The sequence below is a fragment of the Atractosteus spatula genome, chromosome 3 (assembly GCF_055471065.1).
Source record: "Atractosteus spatula isolate fAtrSpa1 chromosome 3, fAtrSpa1.hap1, whole genome shotgun sequence".
Lineage (NCBI taxonomy): Eukaryota > Metazoa > Chordata > Actinopteri > Semionotiformes > Lepisosteidae > Atractosteus > Atractosteus spatula.
This window is the reverse complement of record NC_142708.1, coordinates 49,243,850-49,265,212: the sequence shown is the minus strand read 5'-3', so window position 1 is coordinate 49,265,212 and position 21,363 is coordinate 49,243,850. Positions and strand designations below refer to the sequence as shown.

The window sequence follows — 21,363 nt, the reverse complement described above, 5'->3', positions numbered from 1 at the left end:
TTTTGCCTCGAATATAAACCATCGGTGGGCCATCTACTATTTAAAATGTTCTAAATGAGAAGTATCAAGTTAAAAAACATTAGATAATTAAAGCTTACAATTTACGTTGAGTAAATTACATTAAAAGCCAACTGAAAAATTGAAAACGTTTCAACTTGAGGGCAATATATTCAGAGGAATTTCAAAGATGTTTTAAAAAAATCAATTGCATTTATAAATAATTCCACAATCAAAAACTTGGTGTCAATGAATACTGATCACAAAAATCAATAAAAGCTCAAAACATTAAGTAAAACACTGTTTTGAGATTAAGTATTTGAATGGCTACTGAACAGTCCATTTAGTTCCCAAAATAATCACACCACGATCATTTTTGTATCCATACTCTTTAATTCCCTTCATGGCTGCAAAAAAACAAAATAAAAAAGCATAAAAATGTAAAGACCGCTTTACAAAACAAACGAAAAGATATTCCATTACAACACCAACATGGCAAGGAATGAATGAGCCAACTCCAGCAACAAAACTTGAAAGCTTCTATTTACAAACAGACACCTGCTGGTGCCAACTTTGCCTCTAAATTAGAAAACAAGGTCATCTTAAAATAAAAACAGTTGTTCTTGATTTAAAAGGACTAGAATCTCTCAGTTGCCACCAGGGTAACAAGCAGAAAACTCATCTGGGCTCCTCACCTGAAAGAGAAGAGACAGTGCACATTAATTCCATGTGTCCATGTACTTTAAAACCGAAAATTAGAACACGGCCAGGTTTCACTGATTAACCTCGTGTGCTGCCAACTTTAAGCTATGAAGTTCTCTCGTGTTAAGGATCATATGTATCACACTCAGCTTGGCAGAAGTGATACAGCCAGCAAAAGCTTAGGTGTAGCTCCATTTCTAAAGCAGATGCACTTACCACTGAAGAGCAATCCATAACCCCCCCCCAGTACTTTTTAACCCTCTTTCAGGCAGTATTGTTACAAATTGAGTTTAATACTGCACACAGTCGACCTCTACAGAATGGCTTTTGCTGGCTTCAGTAAGCTTCTTTACATATGATCCCGAACACCTACATTTTTAAAAAAAGTCGTTATTTTATCATTTGAAGGTTTCTCTACTGGCTATAAAGAAAAAGCAAGCATTAAAAGTTTAAGCAATTTAAAGTTTATTTTAGAAAACAAAAATCACTGAAGGTCCAGAACTGAAATACAAGAACGACACTAAAATAAAAACAGAATACAATTAAACAGTTAAGTCATTTAAGATTAAACACAAATCCTGCAAAAAACCATTTACACAAAAGTTAAGCCGTTGTCAAATAAAAAGGCAAAGTCTGAAGTTTCCATTTTTTTATTTATTTTTTTATCTTTACGCTGGTACAGGAAGTTGGAAGAGACCATACCACAGGACAGCGTTTTCTTGTGCATGCCGTGCTCTCTGCCCGCTATGTGCGACGCCCAGAGAATGACGTGGTCAGGGTGACACACGGCCTGCAATGAAGTTCCCGCTGGCAGGTACAAACAAGGTACAACATCAGAGTTAGGAAGAAGGAAAGTAAAGATAGGCCCTTAATTTGTACCCTTTAGCAGTACTTTACCTGTTAATATTGCTAATAAGTCTCTTTATGTTACTTCCACATGATCACCTGTTACAAAAATCAAAGGAGAAAAGGGAGGAAACCTACAGAAAAACCCTTACGTTTTTCTGGAGAACTAAAAAAAACTGCCAGAGAAAGCATGGCATATTAAAGATCTATAGACAGTTGTTAAAGAAAAAAATGAAACATTCAGGATGATGTTCATGGCAATATTTACCATTTTAAAGTTTGAAGGAGGTTTTTTTTTTAGTTGTCTATTGATCTTTAAAATTATTAGAAGTCAGCCAAGGGGTTAGGATTCAATTTACCTAAATTCCTTGAGCAGGTTTTCCTTTAGTTTTTCTCTTCAGTATGGCTGGTAGTTATTCTGGTGATTTCCACCTCCTCTTGAAGCCTTCCCGTAACTGCTTTGCTGACCTAATTAACAATAAAAGTTGTCATTTACTTCAATAAACATTAGTGCATCATACAGAAATTGTACATTTCTTGCACCCTATCCTTGGGGAATTCAAGTAGTGGCATGGACAAGTACCATATAAAAAAGGTACACAAGATCTCTGAATAAATGTCTATACAAAGTAATCTTTTGTACAAGTCTCCACACTGAATATTCCTACTTGAACTGCTTCCATCAGTATTTCTTCATACATACTTTAAAATAATCACAGAATGATTTGAAATAATTTCCCAGCATCGTCAAAATGCTAACACTTGTGTAACATGTATTCCTATATCAAAATTGACAATTTTCAACATAAGCTTAATTTTAAGATTAAAGCATGAATGACAAGGAAACAACCCAAATCCATAACCAAATAATGGTTAAAATCACAAATCCGGAAGCAAAACAATTTATTGGGAGTTATTAATGTGGATTATGCTTTAAAAAGATTCAAATGGTAAATTTGCTAACAATAGCCCAAGTAACAGTAAGTTATTTTAAACTTCAAATTCCAAAAAAATCGATTTGCTGTACTGAAAACTTCATATTGACATCTGCTATCATATAGACCTAAGACATTTGTCTGCGTAAACAAAGCAAATAAAAATCCAAGGCAACATTACTGATCTTCATTATTGTACATACTAGGCCGATTATGTGCTTTTGATATAAAAATACACGGCAATTTTATAACTTAAACACACCGGGGATTTGTGATCAATAGTTCTGCTTACCATTGTAGTCGTCGTATCCCTGTCCATATCCATAGTTATTATAGCCGTACCCAGAATAATCATAGCCGCTGTAGTCATTGTATCCTTGATTGTACCCATTGCCGTAGCTTCCATAATTCTGACCATAATAGCTGTTATAGCCTTGGTTATAGTTTTGACTTTGACCTGTGATGGACAAATGAATACATGTTCAAAGTGAGCCATTTATAAAGCACAGAACTGCCAGATAATTCTTGAGAAATTAATTCAGATGTAATGATACAGAAAGGAACAGAACTCCAGAACACCACGTCCTAAGAACAATTAGACAGGATTACACTAATTTTGCAAAAGCAAAAAATGTATATAAGCTTTTAGCATGATAAACACTGTAATTGCACTTTAAAATGTTCACTGAATACTGCCGACGGTGAAGTTTCCAATCCAGATTAACCTTCATGCTGCAATAACCAAAATTTAGCAAATCATTTAGCTCTTGATTTTGTACATGTACTTCGTATTCCACTTGTGACATTGTGCTAAGTATTGTGAAACCTGCAACTTTTTTAAATATGGATGTGTGGATTGTAAAATGAGCACCTGGAATTTAGGGACAGCAGAAAAAGAAGGATAGAGTTTAATTAGTAAAATTGGGACATACCTCCCCGGCCTCTTCCTCTGGAGCCTCCTCTTCCAAAGTTGCCCCTGTCTCCTCTCTGCTGCTGCCTGTACACTTCTTTGGGTTGGGCAACCTTTATCTCGCACTGTGTACACAAACACCAGAACTGCGTGAACAAACTGTCAACAAGCCAGACAAACTTCTACATGCACTCAAAGTTCTGACTTGAGTACAGTTCTCATGAAGCATGTTCATACAGTCCACACAGGACAAGACTTACTCTAGCACGATATCAGTTAGTCCACAGTTACCAAGTAAAATAAAGTATTGATATAATAATAAAGTTCTTGTGTTACAGCTTCATATGCAGATGGAATTAACATTTCCCTTTCTATCCCCTTAGCTACAGAGACAAAGCTGCCTAGGCCAATCAGTCAATTGAGAATAAAACCAGTTACAATGAAGCGTGTTCGAGTAGTTTTTTGATCCAAAACAAATCCAAGTACCTTTCCTGATCCAACTTGATGATATCTGTTCTCCAGAAGCTTCTGAACAGGGTCTTCTTCTACGTATGTTACAAAGCAGAAACCTCTCCTCTCATTTGTTTTGGTGTCCATGGGGAGCTCAATGCTGTCAATCTACAAACAGAACGAAAGACACCTCGTTTTTTAATTTGGAGCTTCAATTCAAAAACCAGACAACACAGGTGTACACAATTTACGACTCCAACACACTTTATGACTTTAAAAAAGTTAAATATAGAATAACTTGTACATCTTTCTTTCACTCAACAGTTAGTATAACTTACATCTCCAAATCTTCCAAAATATTCTCGGATTTGATCTTCCGATGTCTCTGGGCTCAATCCCCCCACAAACACTTTCTTGGGTGGCTCTTTGCCCTTCATTGCTTTAGCCCTCTTCGGGTCAATCAGTTTTCCATCCAGTTTGTGTTCCTTCAGCTCCAGCACCTAGCAAACAATAGTACATCTGAATAGATCTTGTCACTTCTCCATCATTAACAGCAATAAGACTACGAGTGAATCTGAGCATCTTCCATTTTAAAACATTTGTATACCATCATACAAGTGCACTGATAGGAAATTGGCAGGATAGTAACTATAGACTAAAATCAAACTACTACTTTATTAGACAGAAAAACAGCTGTTACTGCAACACACCTATCCCTGCTGTCAGTGGTTAGCAGGAATAACACAAGAAGTATCAGTTTATGTGCTTTACCCATGAATTTTAGTATTTTTAGCTGTAAAGATGCCGTATTTTAATCATGATAAATTTACACATGTAACCCAAAAGGAAAATGTACCTACCCTATCCACACTGCCAGAATCTTTGAAGAGGACAAACCCAAAGCCCCTGGACCTCCCAGTCATTGGGTCTGTTTTAATCGTACAGTCCAGTACCTCCCCGAACCTTGACAAGTAATCTGTAAGATCCTTCTTGCTTGTATCCCAACTGAGTCCACCAATAAACATCTTCCTGTAAATAAACAAGGGCAAGCAGTACAAAGTGATCAAACATTCTGCCAAACTTTGGACAACCTTACAAGCAAACACGTTAACAGAGCATAAGAAAACCCTGTATTCAGTTCAAAATCTAAAATAGGGCACAGAAATTAAAGGTATCAAGTCTACTAATGGGAATGGAACATTAAACCTTAAAGAAAAACAGTATGCACCACCAATAGCTATACACTGTAAAATGAGCTACGAGTGAAGAAAAGGCTCTTCTGGTCTAAGGCATAACTGATATAAATACATTACCCCTGATGTTTTGGTTGCACGGTAACAACTCACCATATGACTAGCACATTTGAAACACCTTCGAGCAGCTGTTACCCGTTCTCAACTAACCTGACAGCACTTGCATTACCCATGAGGACCACAAAACCCCTCCCCCAACACATGTGCTGAAGCACAGGCAGCCTTGCTCTACAGCTCCATGGATCCCTTTAAAGACTGCTAGATTGATACCATGTGCTTTATAAATAGTTATAGCGCCAAGCAACGAGAGCACATTCATCACAAAAGGACTTCACACAAAAATGATTCATTCCCCGAGTGCAACATCGTACAACGTCTAGGAAGTACTGCACTACCGAGCAAAACATGTTCATTAGGCACGCACGAAATCCTTACTGGAGTACTTGCATATCATAATCCAGCTTCTTCCAAGAAATCAAGCGTCTCCATGTGAATCATTAACTTTAAACGAGCGTTACGTGTTCTATTAAGACACGTCGTTTCTAAAACTGCTAAGGAAAGTTCTTTTCCCGCTGGATTACAAATGCTAAATATGCTAATTTAAGATGACTTCTTGTCATCTTTCATGATCTCCAGTACAAAAAGATAATCGCCTTAAATCTTGATGATGCGATTAAGGGAAGAATTATGATAGTTATCCTGCGGCTAAACCCCGCGATCTCCTGCAAGTATTGACACGGAATTCCGCGCCAATAAAACGCTCTCGACTTGCTGAGGGAAGTAGGTCAGTGCGAAACCCCTCCCACCGCAGGAGCGTCAGAGACAGTAGTACTCTGTAGGCCCATCCAAGCACAGAAAGTGGAAATACAGGTGGTGCTGCTGTTTTTATATTCGTTTCGGATTCGAAAATGCACGTCTCACATTGCTCCTTAATTAAAAAGAGGAGCGATTTCGATCGACACAACACTGCCAACCATCCAGAAAAGAAACTCTCCCTTGAACAGTACAGACTTAATATAAACATTAAAATACAGTTTTAGTTTTCGTTCCTCAAGCTATTTTCCGAGCAGTTCCCGTCCGGGCTCCAGACACCGGCCACGCTAGGCCGGGTGACGTCATCGAGACGCTTTTCTTCGAACTACAGAGTTGCTATGTGAACTAAAAACAGCAGCCTGGGTTGCCAGTTTCCGTGCCAGCTTTTTCTTAACGTCAACGTCGAAGCAAACTGTAAAATATCAAATTAGTTCAGGAATGGTGCCTCCTGCCGCCGTGGCCATCAGCGGAAAGGGAGGCCAAATCTCTCAATAAGTGAAAATTCGTTTAGTAATATAAACCCGACACAATACCACCGAAAACATCGCTTTTCATCACAAAATACAGGTATTACGGGTAACGCTAGGCATTTTCACGGTAATATTCTTCGGATATTTTGGTTCCGCCATCTTTGGTGTAGTTTGTTCTCACCCATCATCCTGCTGGTTTTTGCTGGCGTTTATTTTGGATCCCTCGGGAAATTCCTCCATGCTAAAATCAACCTGTCCTTCGGTCTCCATCTCTTGTTTTTATTTTTTGGGACGAATGAGGAAACTGTATCGAAATCAAATGAAAAAGATCACCGCGGGTCTCTATGAAGTTACAGTCACAAGCCGCGCGCACACACCACCGCGTTGAGTAAAATGGCTGAGCGCGAGGCGGAGCGAGGCGGGGATGTTGTCGCGTGACGGTAGCTGCGCCAATCAGAGCGCGGGAAGCCGGGGCAGGCGCGCGGCGCTTGCTGCGGCAGCCCGCTGCTAAGCGGAAGGACGAGACAAACAACCAGTAAATAAAGAAGGAAACCTCAAATGTCCTTTTCCAAAGCAAAGAAACGATTTAAATGTTTGTCGTTTCACCTTTTGTGTTTAGCCCAAAAAAAAGTTTAAGCAAAAAAACATAAAGTATCATGCTTTTTTAGTGAATTTCTTTCATTGACCTGGTTATTTATATCGTTTATATTAATAATAATATTAGTGTAAGCATGGGTATTAAAAAGGGCTGCGAGATATACAAGTAACACTGAAAGAGTTTATTAAGCCAGGAACGGGGCATGTACTCATAAAGTGTATGAGTATACAACCAGGACACGACGGCTGCAGCTCAGCGGGCTGGTAGATCTTACGCCATATTGTCTCGTCTTCCTCAGTGTTCTCTTCCCTACCGGAAGACAAAGTAACACAAAACTCACTCCACAATATAAGCATACAGTGCTAGGTTTGTGGGGAAAAAAACTAATGTTTAAGTAAATTGAACATAATACAGACAAACACATCATTACTGTTTTCTTGTAATATTAGTAATAGTTTTGATATTCATATTCAGATGTCAAGCAGATTTACTATGTACACGTGACATGACGATTTAACTAAAGTTCATTTATGTTATAGTGTATAGGTCCACATTACTACTCGATTTAAATATGTCCTTATTTAATTCAAGTTAAACAAAAATTTACATATAAAAAATGATTTTTTTGGGTTGCCTCAGCCTTTTTGTGTTGACTACAATAATTTGTATATAAATGAATGGTAATACTATTTTTGATAGTTTAGCTGCAGTTAACCAATAGACATTATGTCTCCTAATATTTCTGTCTGATGTAAAATATTTTAATTTGTATGTGTCATGTGTCCGCCATGCTTAAAGCAGTAATAATAACCATACATTTTAAAGAAATTATGTATTTTGTCAATTATGTATTTTGGTAATACAAAAACATGGTATTATGGGTGAAAACTCAAATTATCAGAAAGAAACAATTACATTCTCTTTTTATTATGCAAAAATATATCATACTATCTTAAACATCTGATTTGAGATCACTTTAAGTTCATCAGGAAGCTGCCAAATGGCTATTAAAACACTAAAAGAGGAAGTGCTCAGATACTGTTTTTTTTTTAACTGACTGCATTTAAGCTCCCAGCAATTCACTGCCAAGTTTGCTTGGCAGTGTCAGTATCCTAAACTGTCTCTAATAGAAGAAAGGCTGAGGCCCGGCCCTGAGCTCAGAGTACACAGTAGAGTGGTACTAAACAAACAGGAAAGCAGCTCCAGCTCTGGGATGAGGTCCTGTGCCTGTACACACATACATTCCTCTTGCTACTGTTGCAGTGTGGAAACTCCTATCTTTTTCTACATAAGAAAGTGAACAACTCAACTCGGGGTCCACCTGCAACAAAGCAGTTTACTCTCACCTGAAAGTGCTGGAACCTTCCCAATCAGTGCAGTAAGTACATTCTTGTACACAGCTCTTGCGAGAGTCCCGACACTGCGGCCTGTGGCCTGGTAGAGAAAAGTACCAGCGACTGTAGAGAATGAGTTACACCCCCATAATCATAATAATAATACATAACAAGTAATATTCAGAAATAAACTAAGCATTCATCTGGCCACATTTTAATCTATGCATTTGAGGACAGTTCAATACTATCTAGAGAATGAAAACTTAGATATAATAATGATATTTGCTTACACTTATATATTTACACTTTATATATCATTACACATATAATGAGGACTCCCCTCTACCACCAATTTGCATCATACACCAGTGTGATGCAACGACAGCCATAGTGCGCCAGTACACTCACCTATTAGTGGGGAAGAAAACAGAGTAATGAAGCCAATTCATAGATGGGGAGGCCATGATTGATAAGGGCCAATGGGAAATTTAGCCAGAACAGTGGGGTTACACCCCTACTCTTTTTGAGAAGCTCCCTGGGATTTTTAACAACCACAGATAGTCAGGACCTCAGTTTTACATCTCATCTGAAGGATGGTGCCTTTTACAGCATAGTGTCCCCATCACTATACTGGGGCATTAGGACCCACATATGCCACAGGGTGAGCACCCCCTACTGGCTCCACAAACACCTTCCAACAGCTACTTTAGTTTTTCCCAGGTCTCCCATCCAGGCACTGACCAGGCTCACACCTGCTGAGTTTCAGTAAGCTGTCAGTTGTGAGTTGCAGGGTGATATGGCTGCTGGCCAAATATGTATTAATAAATTGTAAAAGTGACCACAAATAAGTTTCCAAAGCCAAGTAGCACAGTAAAGAAATCAAAACTAAAACCAGAGAGAGAAATACTCCCCTTCGGACTCATTATACCTTTTGTTTTTGTGTACATACATTCAATAATATTATCTGTCTTTTGCTTACATCTTTTCAGCATGTCATGCCGATGAAGTATTCTGAACTTTTTGCGGTCCTTGATTTACATTAAAAAAGTTATTACCCTTGACATAAATTGAATAAAGAGGTTAGAAAATGGATGGGTGGAAGTTTATTATTACAAAATTGGGATCCATTTTAATGTCAATGGCGTTGGTATTTGTGTTGCAAATGTTTCCCACAAAAGCAAAATGTCTTTAATGTCTTGTTAAGCACTGAAGTTCGTTTTTCTCTTTGTCCTTAGATTTGCAATCAGTGTTGTATTACCAAAAAAAAATGAACATGTTCATTCTACCAAAAAGACTTGCACAAGACTTGTACGTTGATTGCACTGTATCGCATTGTTATGCGTATATTTCTGTTTGATATCCGTATTCACAATTTCCCACTGAATAAAAAAGTTCCCCCCAGAGAACACATTTGACCGTAGAAGACATACTTCCTCAACCCTTTGAAGTGCATAACACAATGCAACACTGAGTGGCAGAGTTTGGAACTGAAGCTTATTTTAGTAGAATAATTGAATAACATATTGATATTATATCTCTCAATACACTTTTGACAATAGTAGGTTATTTTCCCTGATTTTTAAAGCGCCCGCCCTTCGCCGTCTCGCGATATTTCGAGCTGCGCAAGGGTTGAGCTTTAAGATTTTCTGTCGGCCTACTAATACAGCTGGTCTTTTTTCTTTCTAATTTGGTTTTAAAGGGATTGGCAGAGCACACGTGAAGTGCGTTCCAAGAGATTATTTTGTGTGTCTTGAGTACAGGAAAATGGCAAAGGTGGCCATCCCTGCGAACACTAGCGTGCTTTTGCTAGACATAGAAGGAACCACTACACCAATCACATTTGTCAAGGTACCAACCGTTTCGATCAAATCATCTCGCTATTCCCAGGAAATACATCCCCCGCGGTAAGCTTATATTCAGACTTAATATTTTTTACATTGTGGCTGTAAACCGTTTGTTTTGATTTGCTTACAGGACATTTTATTTCCATTTATCAAGGACAACGTACACGAGTACCTGTCTGCACACTGGGAGGAGGATGAATGCAAGCAAGATGTTCAACTCTTGAAAAAGCAGGTAGGAGCGTGCGCCGGTGCGGGCTGCTGACGCAATCCGAGCCCTAGTTCATCTGATGTATGGGTGCTGATAATAATGAGTCACTGCCTGCAAGCCATTCCCCCAGACAGCATTAAATCCAGTGGAGTCTAATAGAAGAGGAGCTGCACATTTATACATCACAATAGCGGTTAAAATCGTAGAAGGAGTGGCCAGGGGTCTTGCGTTTTGGGGGCAAGATTGTGCACGTTTGCTTATTGACAGCGTTTGGTTTCTTGTACATTTGGCCTCTTAGTAGTCGGCAGATAAACCAAGCAGCTATACCTTAGTAGTAATAGCAATAAGGTATTGGTGAATCATTACATTGAAATTTGACGCTTGTTTTTTTTTGTGCTTCATCTAAACATACCGCGGTAGCAGATGCAGCACGCGCAGCCTTAAGTCATCATGTTGATGAAAATGTCTAGTGATGTTTAGGGCGCGCCGGGCAATTGTAGCTGCCGTACGGTGTGGGCAAACACCAGTAATGTCAGACACTGAAAGGGGGGAAAAAAACAAGTCGGTACCTGTCGCAGATTTATTTTTAAACACCTAAACCAGACGTTGTGCCAAGAGAGATGCTATTTTTTCCCCGTTTTTAATGTTGCCGGGGATCCGTGCATAGTATTGAAGAAGCTACCTGTATTTGCAACACAGTGCCATCAGTTCCCAACACCTGAAATACAGAGAGCTCATTCTATATACGTAAACTGCCTGGTTATTTGATTAAACAATACATGAAATGGCTTGTATTAGAGTATATTAAGAAGGAGAAATTTAAGTCTTTATACGATTTTTTTAAACAAAAAATGATGTGCAGATGACTTACAGATAAATATCAATGAGTTGTGTAACAACAGCAGTGCAATTGCCTTTAACAAACAACACCACCACCACCAAAAAATGATGTTGTTATGTAAGGCCCTTTTTACACAAGCACATTGACCCGGGTTTCAGCTTTGGGTTGGGTAATTATTAATGCTAGTCTCAGGCTTTTATCTGCAAGTCATGAAATAATGGGGAAAAAATGGCATTTCTTTCTCTTGAGACCATCTTTAAAGATTAAGTACACCATAACTAGGTCAGACATGATGGCTGACAGTTTTCCAGGGGGTTGTTGAGTTGACACAAGAGTTGGGGGTGGCTGGCTCTAATATGCTCTGTCATGTGCATAATGATCTGTAGAGGGAGTGGGAAAAAAAGCAGACCTCATCGGGTGCAGCATTCATCTTGTTTTTTTCTTTTGTGGTTCTGCAGAAGTGTTGCATTATTCATATCCTTACCCAGAAAAGACTTGTCTGGGAAAATGTGAGGCATTGAAATGCATTTCAGCCCTGTGGCTGGGTGCTGGAAAGGAACAGCCAGTCATTTGTTTTTTAATAATCTCAGGCAATGCATATAACTATCTCCTTTTATTGTGTGTTTTTAGAACTGATGTGACAGGAGATAATTGTGGCAGTGTATGTGTCTGCATTATAGATGGGCTCAATTTCCCTGGTAGGATGAAGTGACTTTGGCAGCCTTACAGTGCCTTGAAAAAGTATTCAGCCCCCAACACACTTTTTACATTTTGTTGACGCAGAGTCTGAATCTGAAATAGATCGAAGTATTGGGTACCATGTCCAAACAAAATAAATGTTCCAAAACATTTGTGCAATTTGCAAAAATATGAGAAACAAATTTTAAAAAGCTTTCATACCCCTTGTAATTGCAAGCTCAGATTTGCACAGGTGCTGTACATAACCCCAAAGGTCACACAATTTGTTGATTGACTCCACCTGTGTCAGGAACTAGTGGATCACCTGTTGTCACCTGTTGTTTTGTAAACATAAGGATCCCTCTCTCTCTGAGGTCCTACAGTATGGTAGAGCCTTTTTCAAAATGAAGACGAAAGAGCATTCCAAAGAAGTCACAGGTGTGATTATAGACAAGCACAAATCTTGGGAAGGTTACAAGACCATTGCAAAGGCATTGAACGTCCCTCGCAGGTCAGTGCAGTCCATTGGAAAGAAGTGAAAGAAGTATGAAGCTACAGCCACACTGCCTATATCAGGCCGCCACCTAAACTTAGTTGTTGGACAAGAAGTGCACTTACCAGAGAAGGTACTGCAAGGACAACTGTGAGGCTGAATGAGCTACAGAAGTCAGCAATTTCCCAAGGTATTCCACAAAAAGAGCCTTTATAGGAGGAAGGAAGGAAGAAGCCCTGGCTGGAAAAAAAAATCCATATCCTTGCCCACAGAGTTTGCAAAATGCCATCTAGAGGGTACTGCAGAGATTAGTCAGAACTTCTATTGGTCTGTCGAGACTAAAGTGGAACCTTTTGGCCTGAATGCTAAGTGGTATGTATGGCCCAAATCAAACACTACACACCTGCCAGGTAACACCATCCCCATGGGAAGTATGGTGGTGGTAGCATCATGTTATGGGGATGCTTTTCAGCTGCAGGGACTGGCAAGCCTGTCAAGATTGATGGGGAGATGAATGGTACACATTACAGACAAATCCTGCACAAAAACCTGCTACCCTTTGCCAAAAAACTCCACCTGGGGCGGAAGTTTGTCTTTCAACGGGATAATGATCCAAAGCACACTGCAAGAGCAACACTGGAGTAGCTTAAAGTGAAGAAAATAGATGTCCTTCAGTGGCCCAGTCAGAGTCCTGATCTTAATCCCATTGAAAAATCTGTGTCAAGACCTTAAATTTGCTGTCCACTGCCACTCCGCATCTAATCCGACCCAGTATGAGCAATGTTGCAAGGAGGAATGGGCAAATATTGCTCCACCTCGGTGTGCAAAAATAATAAGGCCTTATGCAAAAAGACTATTGGCTGTGATAGCTGCAAGAGGTGGTTTAAGTATGTATTGACCAAGGAGGATGAATACTTATTAAATGATGATATTTCAGTTTTTTATTTTTAATTAGTTTATGGTTTACTATTATCTTTCTTTCTGGGGGGTGGGCTCTGTGAAGATGAAATTGTGCTCGCAAATAAAAATTCCCATTCTAAAAAAATAAAATTCCAGACTGTATGCTTCTTAAGTGTGGAAAAAGGGATGAGGGCTGGATACTTGTTTAAAGTACTATAACTGAACCCCCCCCCCCCCCCCAAAAAAAAAACCTTTCACCCCAATGAAATGCCCAAGTTTTTTTTTCTTAGTCATTGTCTCTTAGCAATGATTAAAGCTTTATTTTTAGGTTGTTTTTATTTTGGAATTGTGGGACTGAGGTTCCTCTGTGCACAACATTTGATTTATGTCTCTTATGTTCAAGATAATGATGTTGAGAAACGCACGTTCAGGTCTGTAACATTGTTTTCAATACAAAGTCACGAAGATCTCTGAAACTCCACTAAACGTCTGTCGGTGTCTAAGAAAAAGTTGGGGAAGCCCAGTGGAGATTTATGGCATTCATTCAGCTTACTTCATAGCTGTCCATGACGCATGGCACAGCTCTTATAACCTCAGGCTGAATGCTGAACGCACCACAGGGCCCCTAACCTGTGGTTGCCGTGGAGCTCCGGCTCCTCCTTGTTCCCGACGGGTTCGGGGATGTCTGCTGCTGCTCGGAGACGATGTGCTTGCTGTTGTGTTGACGCAGGCCGAGGAGGACTCCCGGCAGCACCGGGCCGGGCCCGTGCACTCCCTCAGTCAGACGGCGCACACGGACGAGGAGAAGGCCATCCAGGAAGTGGTGGACAACGTGCTCTGGCAGATGGCATCAGACAGGAAGACCACAGCACTGAAGCAGCTCCAGGGACACATGTGGAGGTCTGCCTACTCAACGGGGAAGATCAAGGGCGAGTGAGTAGCAGTGAGCACGCATGTGTTGATTGGCCAGGCTTCTTTTGTTGACTTGACTTGATTATAATAATAATAATAATTGCTTACACTTATATAGCGCTTTTCTGGACACTCCACTCAAAGCGCTTTACAGGTAATGGGGACTCCCCTCCACCACCACCAATGTGCAGCATCCACCCGGATGATGTGACGACAGCCAAAGTGCGCCAGAACGCTCACCACACATCAGCTATCAGTGGGGAGGAGAACAGAGTAATGAAGCCAATTCATAGATGCGGATTATTAGGAGGCCATGATTGGTAAGGGCCAATGGGAAATCTGGCCAATGCCGAGGTTACAGCCCTACTCTTTTTGAGAAACGTCACTATACTGGGGCATTAGGACCTACATAGACCACAGGGTGAGCGTCCCCTGTTACCCCCACTAACACCTCTTCCAGCAGCCACCTTAGTTTTTCCCAGGAGGTCTCCCATCCAGGTACTGACCAGGCTCACACCTGCTAAGCTTCAGTGGGTTGCCAGTTGTGAGTTGCAGAGTGATATGGCTGCTGGCTTATCACTTAACTTTGAACAACATCGCTGGCTGTCAACACTTACAAGTCAGGAATCACTTATTAGAGAAAAGCTGTAACAGGAGAGCAGGGGAAGTAGTGAGAGGTGCCATATCACCACATGTTTGTCTTTTGTCAGACTGGAGGAACAAGGTGATGTGCTTCTTAGCTTGAATTTTTGGAATTTGTTTCTGTTTTTACTACTTAAGGGTGTGGACACTATATCTCGCTTCTTCTGAACAAACGAGTGCTAGTACTGTATGTTTTAATTTCAAGTTGGATTGCCTAACAAATTCTTGGTTTTATTATTTCGTGTGGTTCGGTTGCATAAGTCTAAATAAAGTGAGATGGCCTTTATTTCAATATTCACACAACGTGATTAGTGAAACAAATTTAAAAATACCATTTCAATACCCGGCAGAACCCATCCAGACCCAAGTGTTTGTTGTTCCGCTGTGTTTATGAAACAGGGTGTACGACGATGTTGTGCCAGCGATCACAAGGTGGAGACAGGAAGGATTGAAGGTGTACATTTATTCTTCCGGCAGTGTGGAGGCCCAGAAACTGCTATTTGGTTACTCTGTGAAAGGTAATCTATTAGAGGTGAGTTTTAAGAGTGAACGTTTCAATAAAACCATTATCAACAAACATAAACTCAATTGTTCCAAACCCTTCTTTAATTGAATTTTCCTGGAATCACCCTCAGTGATTTCTGTTTAATAAATCTTTCTGTGTAGGTAGTCTAAGAGAGTGGACAGAAATGGCAATGGCAAACATACAGTCTGTAATTGGGCGTTTCATGAATGCTTCTGGTTGTGAAGTGTGGTCCCTGCTTCATTTAAGAGCTCTAATGCACTGATTTTGAATTACTTCTTCCTGGACATGATCAGTATCCAACAGTTTGTGTGTGCTGTCTGATAAAGTTTTTAGGACCACAGATCTTAAAAAAGCTGCTCCAGGTATGTATTGGAAACCAGTTGTACCATGATTACAAGTTTTCAGATCTAAACCATACTAACGTAATGTGAGAAAGGTGTGCATAGAACTGTAGCACAGCATAGAGTCTGCCAGTACACGGACTTTCAGTTGTCACATTGCCCTGGCATGGTTTTAATAACTCAAAAACAAATATTTAGTAAAACAAATTGAGGTGTTTGTTTTCTTTCTCATTCAGTCATTTTGCAGGACTTGAGTTGAGCAGTATGGGTTTATTCTATTGTGTAAGATTTTGGGATGATCTGTTGATCACTACCAAGTCTCTGCCAGTATTGGAGAGGTACTGATGACACACCTTTCATTTACTGCTTTTCTAACTCCAAATAATCAAGCCTACTAGTTTTTAATATTAACTGTTGAACATCTGTGCAAACACTGCTAATTATAAAATAAATCTGACAGTGCAGAAATGAAATTTGGAACAGCTTTGACTTCAACCTGTCATAACTGTGTGTCTCATTGTGATGGAGCAAAAGAGACTCTGCTTTTATTTTTTATACAATTCATAAAAAATGTCAGACTTGTGCTGCGCCAAAAATAAAGGTTTTGGATATTATTTCAAAGCACAGAGTAGTTTCCTGGAGGTAGTAATACTGTAGCATGAGTCCTTTATTACAGACACCTAAAAGCATGAAATGTTCTTGGTTAGATAGTCTTGTAGTGTGTGAGCAAACGTTGCAGTGATGATGCAGCAAATCAGTGCTGCAGTGTGATTAACATTTTGCATTGATTTTTTCATTAATCTTAAAATAACTTCCCAAATCCCCAACTCTACAGTGGCATGTTTATTTGATAGCAGGTTCCCAAAGTACCTCAGCGTGACGGGTGGAAATTATTTCCAATTTTCAAAAAAGTTCACTGTATATGCAATTAAAGATAAACGATCTGCACTTGAATCAAATGGGCAAATGTTTTTTTTTTATCTTGTTTTAAATCTTGCAGCTCTTTGATGGCCATTTTGATACTAACATTGGAGCTAAAGTGGAAAGCCAAAGCTACAGGAGGATTGCTGAAAGAATTCGGTGTAGTACTGAAGAAATTATGTTCCTGACTGATGTTACACGAGGTGTGTAAGTTCCCTTTAGAAAATGAATCCAGCTTCTTAAGCTGGGTCCCCAGTTGGAGTTGTGATATTGCAACGCTTTTGTTACACAACAGTGCTTGCTGCCAGTGCTCTCAGAGAATCTAACCTCTCCTCCCTTTCAAGCAAAGTACACTTTCATTAGCCCAATCTCCTGCACTTATCTCATCTAATCAGATTGGTGGGTTTGCCTTACAAGTTAAGTTTTTCACTGAGGGGAGTGTTATCTTAGTACAAAGCAAATTTAAATATCTGTGGTTTAATAAAATGCAAATGTTGACATTAATGCTAGCTGCTAGAATATTTAAAAAATCACATCTGGTTTCAAATACACCAAAAAATATGTTCGCACCTCCTTTCTCGGGTCTATTTTGTTTTTTCTTGTTATTAGTTCAAGGCAAACATTTACACAGTTTTAGTGTGCATCTTCTTCTTCTTCTTTCCTGTTCAGCTAGATAAAGGATAGACTAATTAAAATCTGATACACTGTGTTGTTTTCACTTCCGTTAGCCCTCTGTAACTTTGCGAGATGATAAAAGGTATAAAGACAACAGAAATCAAAAACATCATAACCGCCGTGTAATAATAACAATAAATCGACTGCTCGAATTTCGTGGCGGCAGCACTGAAGGAAGATCCAGGGTTCAGGTCTGTCCTTGGGTAGCCATCTGTCTGGAGTTTGCATGTTCTTCCCATGCTTGTGTGGGTTAACCTGCTGTGTTATTTTCCTAGTTCCCCAAAAATATGCTGATTAGGTTTGATTAGCATATGATGTGATTCTGGCTCTGAGGTGCACTGGCATTCTGTTGAGAGCAGCTGCCGATTCTCATTCTCTCATGCTTTGTCCTGTGTTCTCCTGTGCTTTACATAACTGTTACCTTCCGTTCTCATGCTCGAACCTGAAAGCCTCAACAGCTGAAAGGTTGTGGCTTGTTCATATTTTCAGCACAGTAACCATTCACGAAAATAACCAAGTAACCTGAGTAAAGTAACCTGTACTCTTGCAGCCAGTAAATACTGACACAGCTCCCCATTCCAACTGTAAGAGTACTGCAGCTACAGTATGTTTTATTAATAGAATTTTTTTTCTCATTACAATTCATGTTCCCTGGAATAAAATGTTGCTGTGCGTCTTCTAGATGCACAAAGAGAAAACTGATTGAAGGTCACTGAAACACTTAATGACACAGTAGGCACCTTCTTAACATGAGCGGTGGCACTATGGCTAAGGATCTGCGCCTGCGGCTGGAAGGTTGGTGGTTCAAATCCTGTGGCCGGCAGGGGAATCCTACTCTGTTGGGCCCCTGAGCAAGGCCCTTAACCCCAGCTGCTCCAGGGGCACCGTATAAATGGCTGACCTTGCGTTCTGACCCCAAGCTTCTCTCTCCCCGTCTGTGTGCCTGTGTGTCTCACGGAGAGCAAGCTGGGGTGTGCAAAAAAGACAAATTCCTAATGCAAGAAACTGTATATGGCTAATAAAGTGATCTTATTATGTATCAAGCTTGTTTCCAGACACATTATACCAAATGTTTAAATTTAAATTAGTTGTGTGCCCTTAAGGTCTTCAAGGCCCTCTAGAGCTGTTTCCTTATCTCCAAGATGTGTCAAGAGTGTACCTTGTCATAATCACAAGCAATGCACTGTGAATTAATCAATCTTGTGGAGTTACGTGCTGCTTCTGTCTTAGATGAAATATCAGCTGAAAGGACATTTTATTCTTTCTTGGCTTTGGTCTCGATCCCATTTTAGCACCAATCAGTGGTAAAATACACTCTGTGAAAGGGTGGCTTTGTTGACATTGGCAGTACGGAGAGCCGTTGTCACCCTCAGCTGTTTGTGACTCATATTCATACCATTACCAGTTAATAAATTCTCCATTGTCTTTTTCCCAACAATCCGAAATCTTAAACATGTAGTGTAGCCTAGGTCACACACCACTCTCCTACCCACTCTGCACAGCACGCTCAAAGATATTCATTTCAGGACACGTTGCTTAACAGCAGGTTAACAGGATATACCCATCGCAGTACCCCCAAAGCAGCCAACGTAAAATTCCACATGTTTTTGCTGTGGTTATGTACCAGCAAATCTGATTACAGCTGGTCATGTATGCATGTAAACGAAAGAGGCAAATGTTTTGCTTAGGTATTTTCTATATAACTACACCACATGTCTACACCATAGAAAAGTCCGTTTTGCAGTCAATCCTGAAATGTCTGACTCTCTTCGGCACTAAGTCCTACTCCTTTCCTGCCTGATACCCGCGCGGGGCTGGGCTAGATTAGGGGACAGACACTGCCTGAGAGCGTTGGTGAGGATGTTCTGTGTTGTTGCAGAGGCGAAGGCAGCTGAGGAGGCGGGATTGAACGTGGCTGTGATTGTGAGGCCTGGCAATGTGGAGCTGACGGAAGAGGAGAAATCGCATTACAAGCTGATCACATCCTTCAGTGATCTAGTACTACGCGGGCCGGCATAGAACAAGTGAGCAGAGAGTCAAGATCTGGGGAGGGCAGGAGATGAGGAAGAAATGGGATAGTAGCAAGTGCCAACCATTTTGTCGCTCATATGATCTGGGATTTAAGGGATGGGTTTGGGTTGACCTTTTTTTTTAAAGTACATTTTAAATAAAACACTATTTAAATTTTAAGTATTGAGTGTTCCTTTATGTTGTATTGAGTCATTTTTGCACACCGTTTATAATTGAGTTTAATTTCTGAGTGCTTTTGAGGAAACGTGTAGCACACAGTGCACACACTCCACAACAGAAGCCAAAAGGAACTGAAAAGAAAACTAACTTAGTGAAACCAATAGCAAAACGGAATATAGAAAATGTGTAGTATAAAGAATACGTGACTGATCACCGGCTAATATTATTGTATTGATGGAGAAAAGAAAAAAATTAATTTGCATATAAAAGTGTTGGACAAGATTATAACAAACTGTAGGAGGCTGGGTTCATTTTTTGTTTCTTTATAAAAACAAATGAAAATTGTCCACAAACATTGTTTAGGTCACAGCTCCTTGATAAACAATGAAGATGTTTATTAAGGTGGATTTTAAGTAGCCTCTACGATATTGTATAGAGGCTTTATTCATTTCTTTTAAACTGTGGAGAGCTTAGCCTTCTACTTGTTAATGCCTATAATATAAAGATTTTTTTTAAGTGCAATTAAAATTAATTTAGCATATAGGTGTATCTCTCATCTTTATGCAATGAAGCCTAAATAGTTCTGGTACTTCAGTGAATATAAACAATGTGTAAGAAGTTAAAAACAAGGAATAATCTGTTTCTTGGTCTTGTTTTTTTTCTTGAGAATATTTCATAGATCTGTGATTATCCATGAACCAATTGTTGAAAGTTCCTGGGAAATATGCTCTTAACAATATGGATGAACATTTTGTCCCACACTCCTACAACTCTCCTTGTAAAGATGCGCCTCTTATTTATAGCCTTAAACGCACCTACATTTAATTTATGCTTCATTCATCACATGGTTTGCTTGTTGAGCTTGAAGGAGTCACCGGTGTCAATAACTTTTTTACTTCATGAATATAGAACTGGCTATTTTGTATTTTCGCAACTACTCAGTTTGGAACTGTCAATTTTGTCTTTATGCGTCGACTCAGGGACAGCTAAGGGAGAAGGAGGTACGGATTGGTTCTCCCAACCTGCTCACATATCGAACCACATATACGTCTTTTTAAGGGCTCCGATCTCCATGGCAACATGCAGAAGGCTTAGCATGTCAAGATCCAAGCGAGCCCTGGCCAACAAATCCCATCTCGGCTCCTGATGACACTGAGTGGCCATTTTGGGGAACAGGCATTGAAGTCTCAGAAATCTTCCTGTTGGTGGTCTGCTTATTCTCTGGGTTGGCATGCCGTTCAATTACCAGAACAATAAGCAAGGCTTACGGATGGACTCTGGATGGGCAAGGGGGTCACGAGTTTCATATTCTAGGTGGGACACTGTGGTTGTGCCCTTGATCAAGGTACTGTCCTCAGAATGCCCGACCGAAAGCCCTGTTGTGTAAATGGGTCTTCTCCAGGTCATCATTATAAATACGAATTTGTTCTCAGTTGACCTACCTCGGGAATAAATTACAGTTCTATTTTAAAAAAATCAAATGTTGTACTTGTAATTGTAGTGGGATGAGCAAAACGAACCCACAACTTATTTGACCATTCTCAAATGCTTTTAAAAATTCGTTTTAATTGACTAGTTCCCTGGACAGCTGTTGGCCCTAGGCTGCTAAATGGATGGATGTTTGCCTGTTATCCCTTCCAGCATGTTACCATAACATTAGGTTTTTGCAGGACAGGGTTATTGTGCCCAACCTACAACATGGAAGACCCGGCACCTGACGTGGGACACAAACCCACTACTGTGAAATTATGTGTCTCATGCTCTACCACCAGAGCTAGTCGGGGCCCAGGCTACTAAATGCTACTTATTAATTTTTAGTTTCTCTTTTAATGATTGTGTTGACAGTCCAGGAATATACTGGAAAGTTTATTGTTTTTTTTGGGG

The 21,363-nt window shown here is 39.9% G+C and overlaps 2 protein-coding genes across 3 annotated transcripts; one reads left to right on the top strand and one right to left on the bottom strand.

Annotated features, from left to right (window-relative positions):
* Nucleotides 1-370: 370 nt before the first annotated feature.
* hnrnpdl (heterogeneous nuclear ribonucleoprotein D-like) lies at nt 371-10,429 on the bottom strand. Of its 2 annotated transcripts, none has more exons than XM_088910018.1 (10): nt 10,325-10,429; nt 8,321-8,408; nt 6,558-7,283; nt 4,701-4,869; nt 4,179-4,340; nt 3,877-4,008; nt 3,413-3,515; nt 2,773-2,937; nt 1,905-2,013; nt 371-1,506 (listed from the first exon to the last, which is right to left on the bottom strand). In XM_088910018.1, the coding sequence occupies exons 3-9, from the start codon at nt 6,644-6,646 to the stop codon at nt 1,943-1,945; spliced, it is 891 nt and encodes a 296-aa protein (XP_088766144.1). In that variant the 5' UTR covers nt 6,647-7,283; nt 8,321-8,408; nt 10,325-10,429; the 3' UTR covers nt 371-1,506; nt 1,905-1,942. The 2 variants fall into 2 exon arrangements, with proteins under 2 accessions (XP_088766144.1, XP_088766143.1); XM_088910017.1 differs by having other exon boundaries at nt 371-692.
* On the top strand, nt 10,026-19,479 carry enoph1 (enolase-phosphatase 1). The gene is made up of 6 exons (XM_088910019.1): nt 10,026-10,156; nt 10,283-10,384; nt 14,003-14,205; nt 15,226-15,358; nt 16,694-16,817; nt 19,169-19,479. Exons 1-6 carry the CDS (start codon nt 10,073-10,075, stop codon nt 19,306-19,308), a joined length of 786 nt encoding a protein of 261 aa, XP_088766145.1. The 5' UTR covers nt 10,026-10,072; the 3' UTR covers nt 19,309-19,479.
* Nucleotides 19,480-21,363: the final 1,884 nt, after the last annotated feature.

What these genes read in the sequence shown, in the direction of transcription:
- hnrnpdl (XM_088910018.1), bottom strand. Translation starts at nt 6,646, where the DNA reads ATGGAGACCGAAGGACAGGTTGATTTTAGCATGGAGGAATTTCCCGAG. An exon ending in AAAAACCAGCAGGATGATGG is followed by an intron (nt 4,870 to 6,557) that starts GTGAGAACAAAC and finishes GTTTATTTACAG; the next exon opens with GAAGATGTTTATTGGTGGAC. An exon ending in ATTTTGGAAGATTTGGAGAT is followed by an intron (nt 4,009 to 4,178) that starts GTAAGTTATACT and finishes TTCTGTTTGTAG; the next exon opens with ATTGACAGCATTGAGCTCCC.
- enoph1 (XM_088910019.1), top strand. Translation starts at nt 10,073, where the DNA reads ATGGCAAAGGTGGCCATCCCTGCGAACACTAGCGTGCTTTTGCTAGAC. An exon ending in TTCAACTCTTGAAAAAGCAG is followed by an intron (nt 10,385 to 14,002) that starts GTAGGAGCGTGC and finishes GTGTTGACGCAG; the next exon opens with GCCGAGGAGGACTCCCGGCA. An exon ending in ACGGGGAAGATCAAGGGCGA is followed by an intron (nt 14,206 to 15,225) that starts GTGAGTAGCAGT and finishes TTTATGAAACAG; the next exon opens with GGTGTACGACGATGTTGTGC.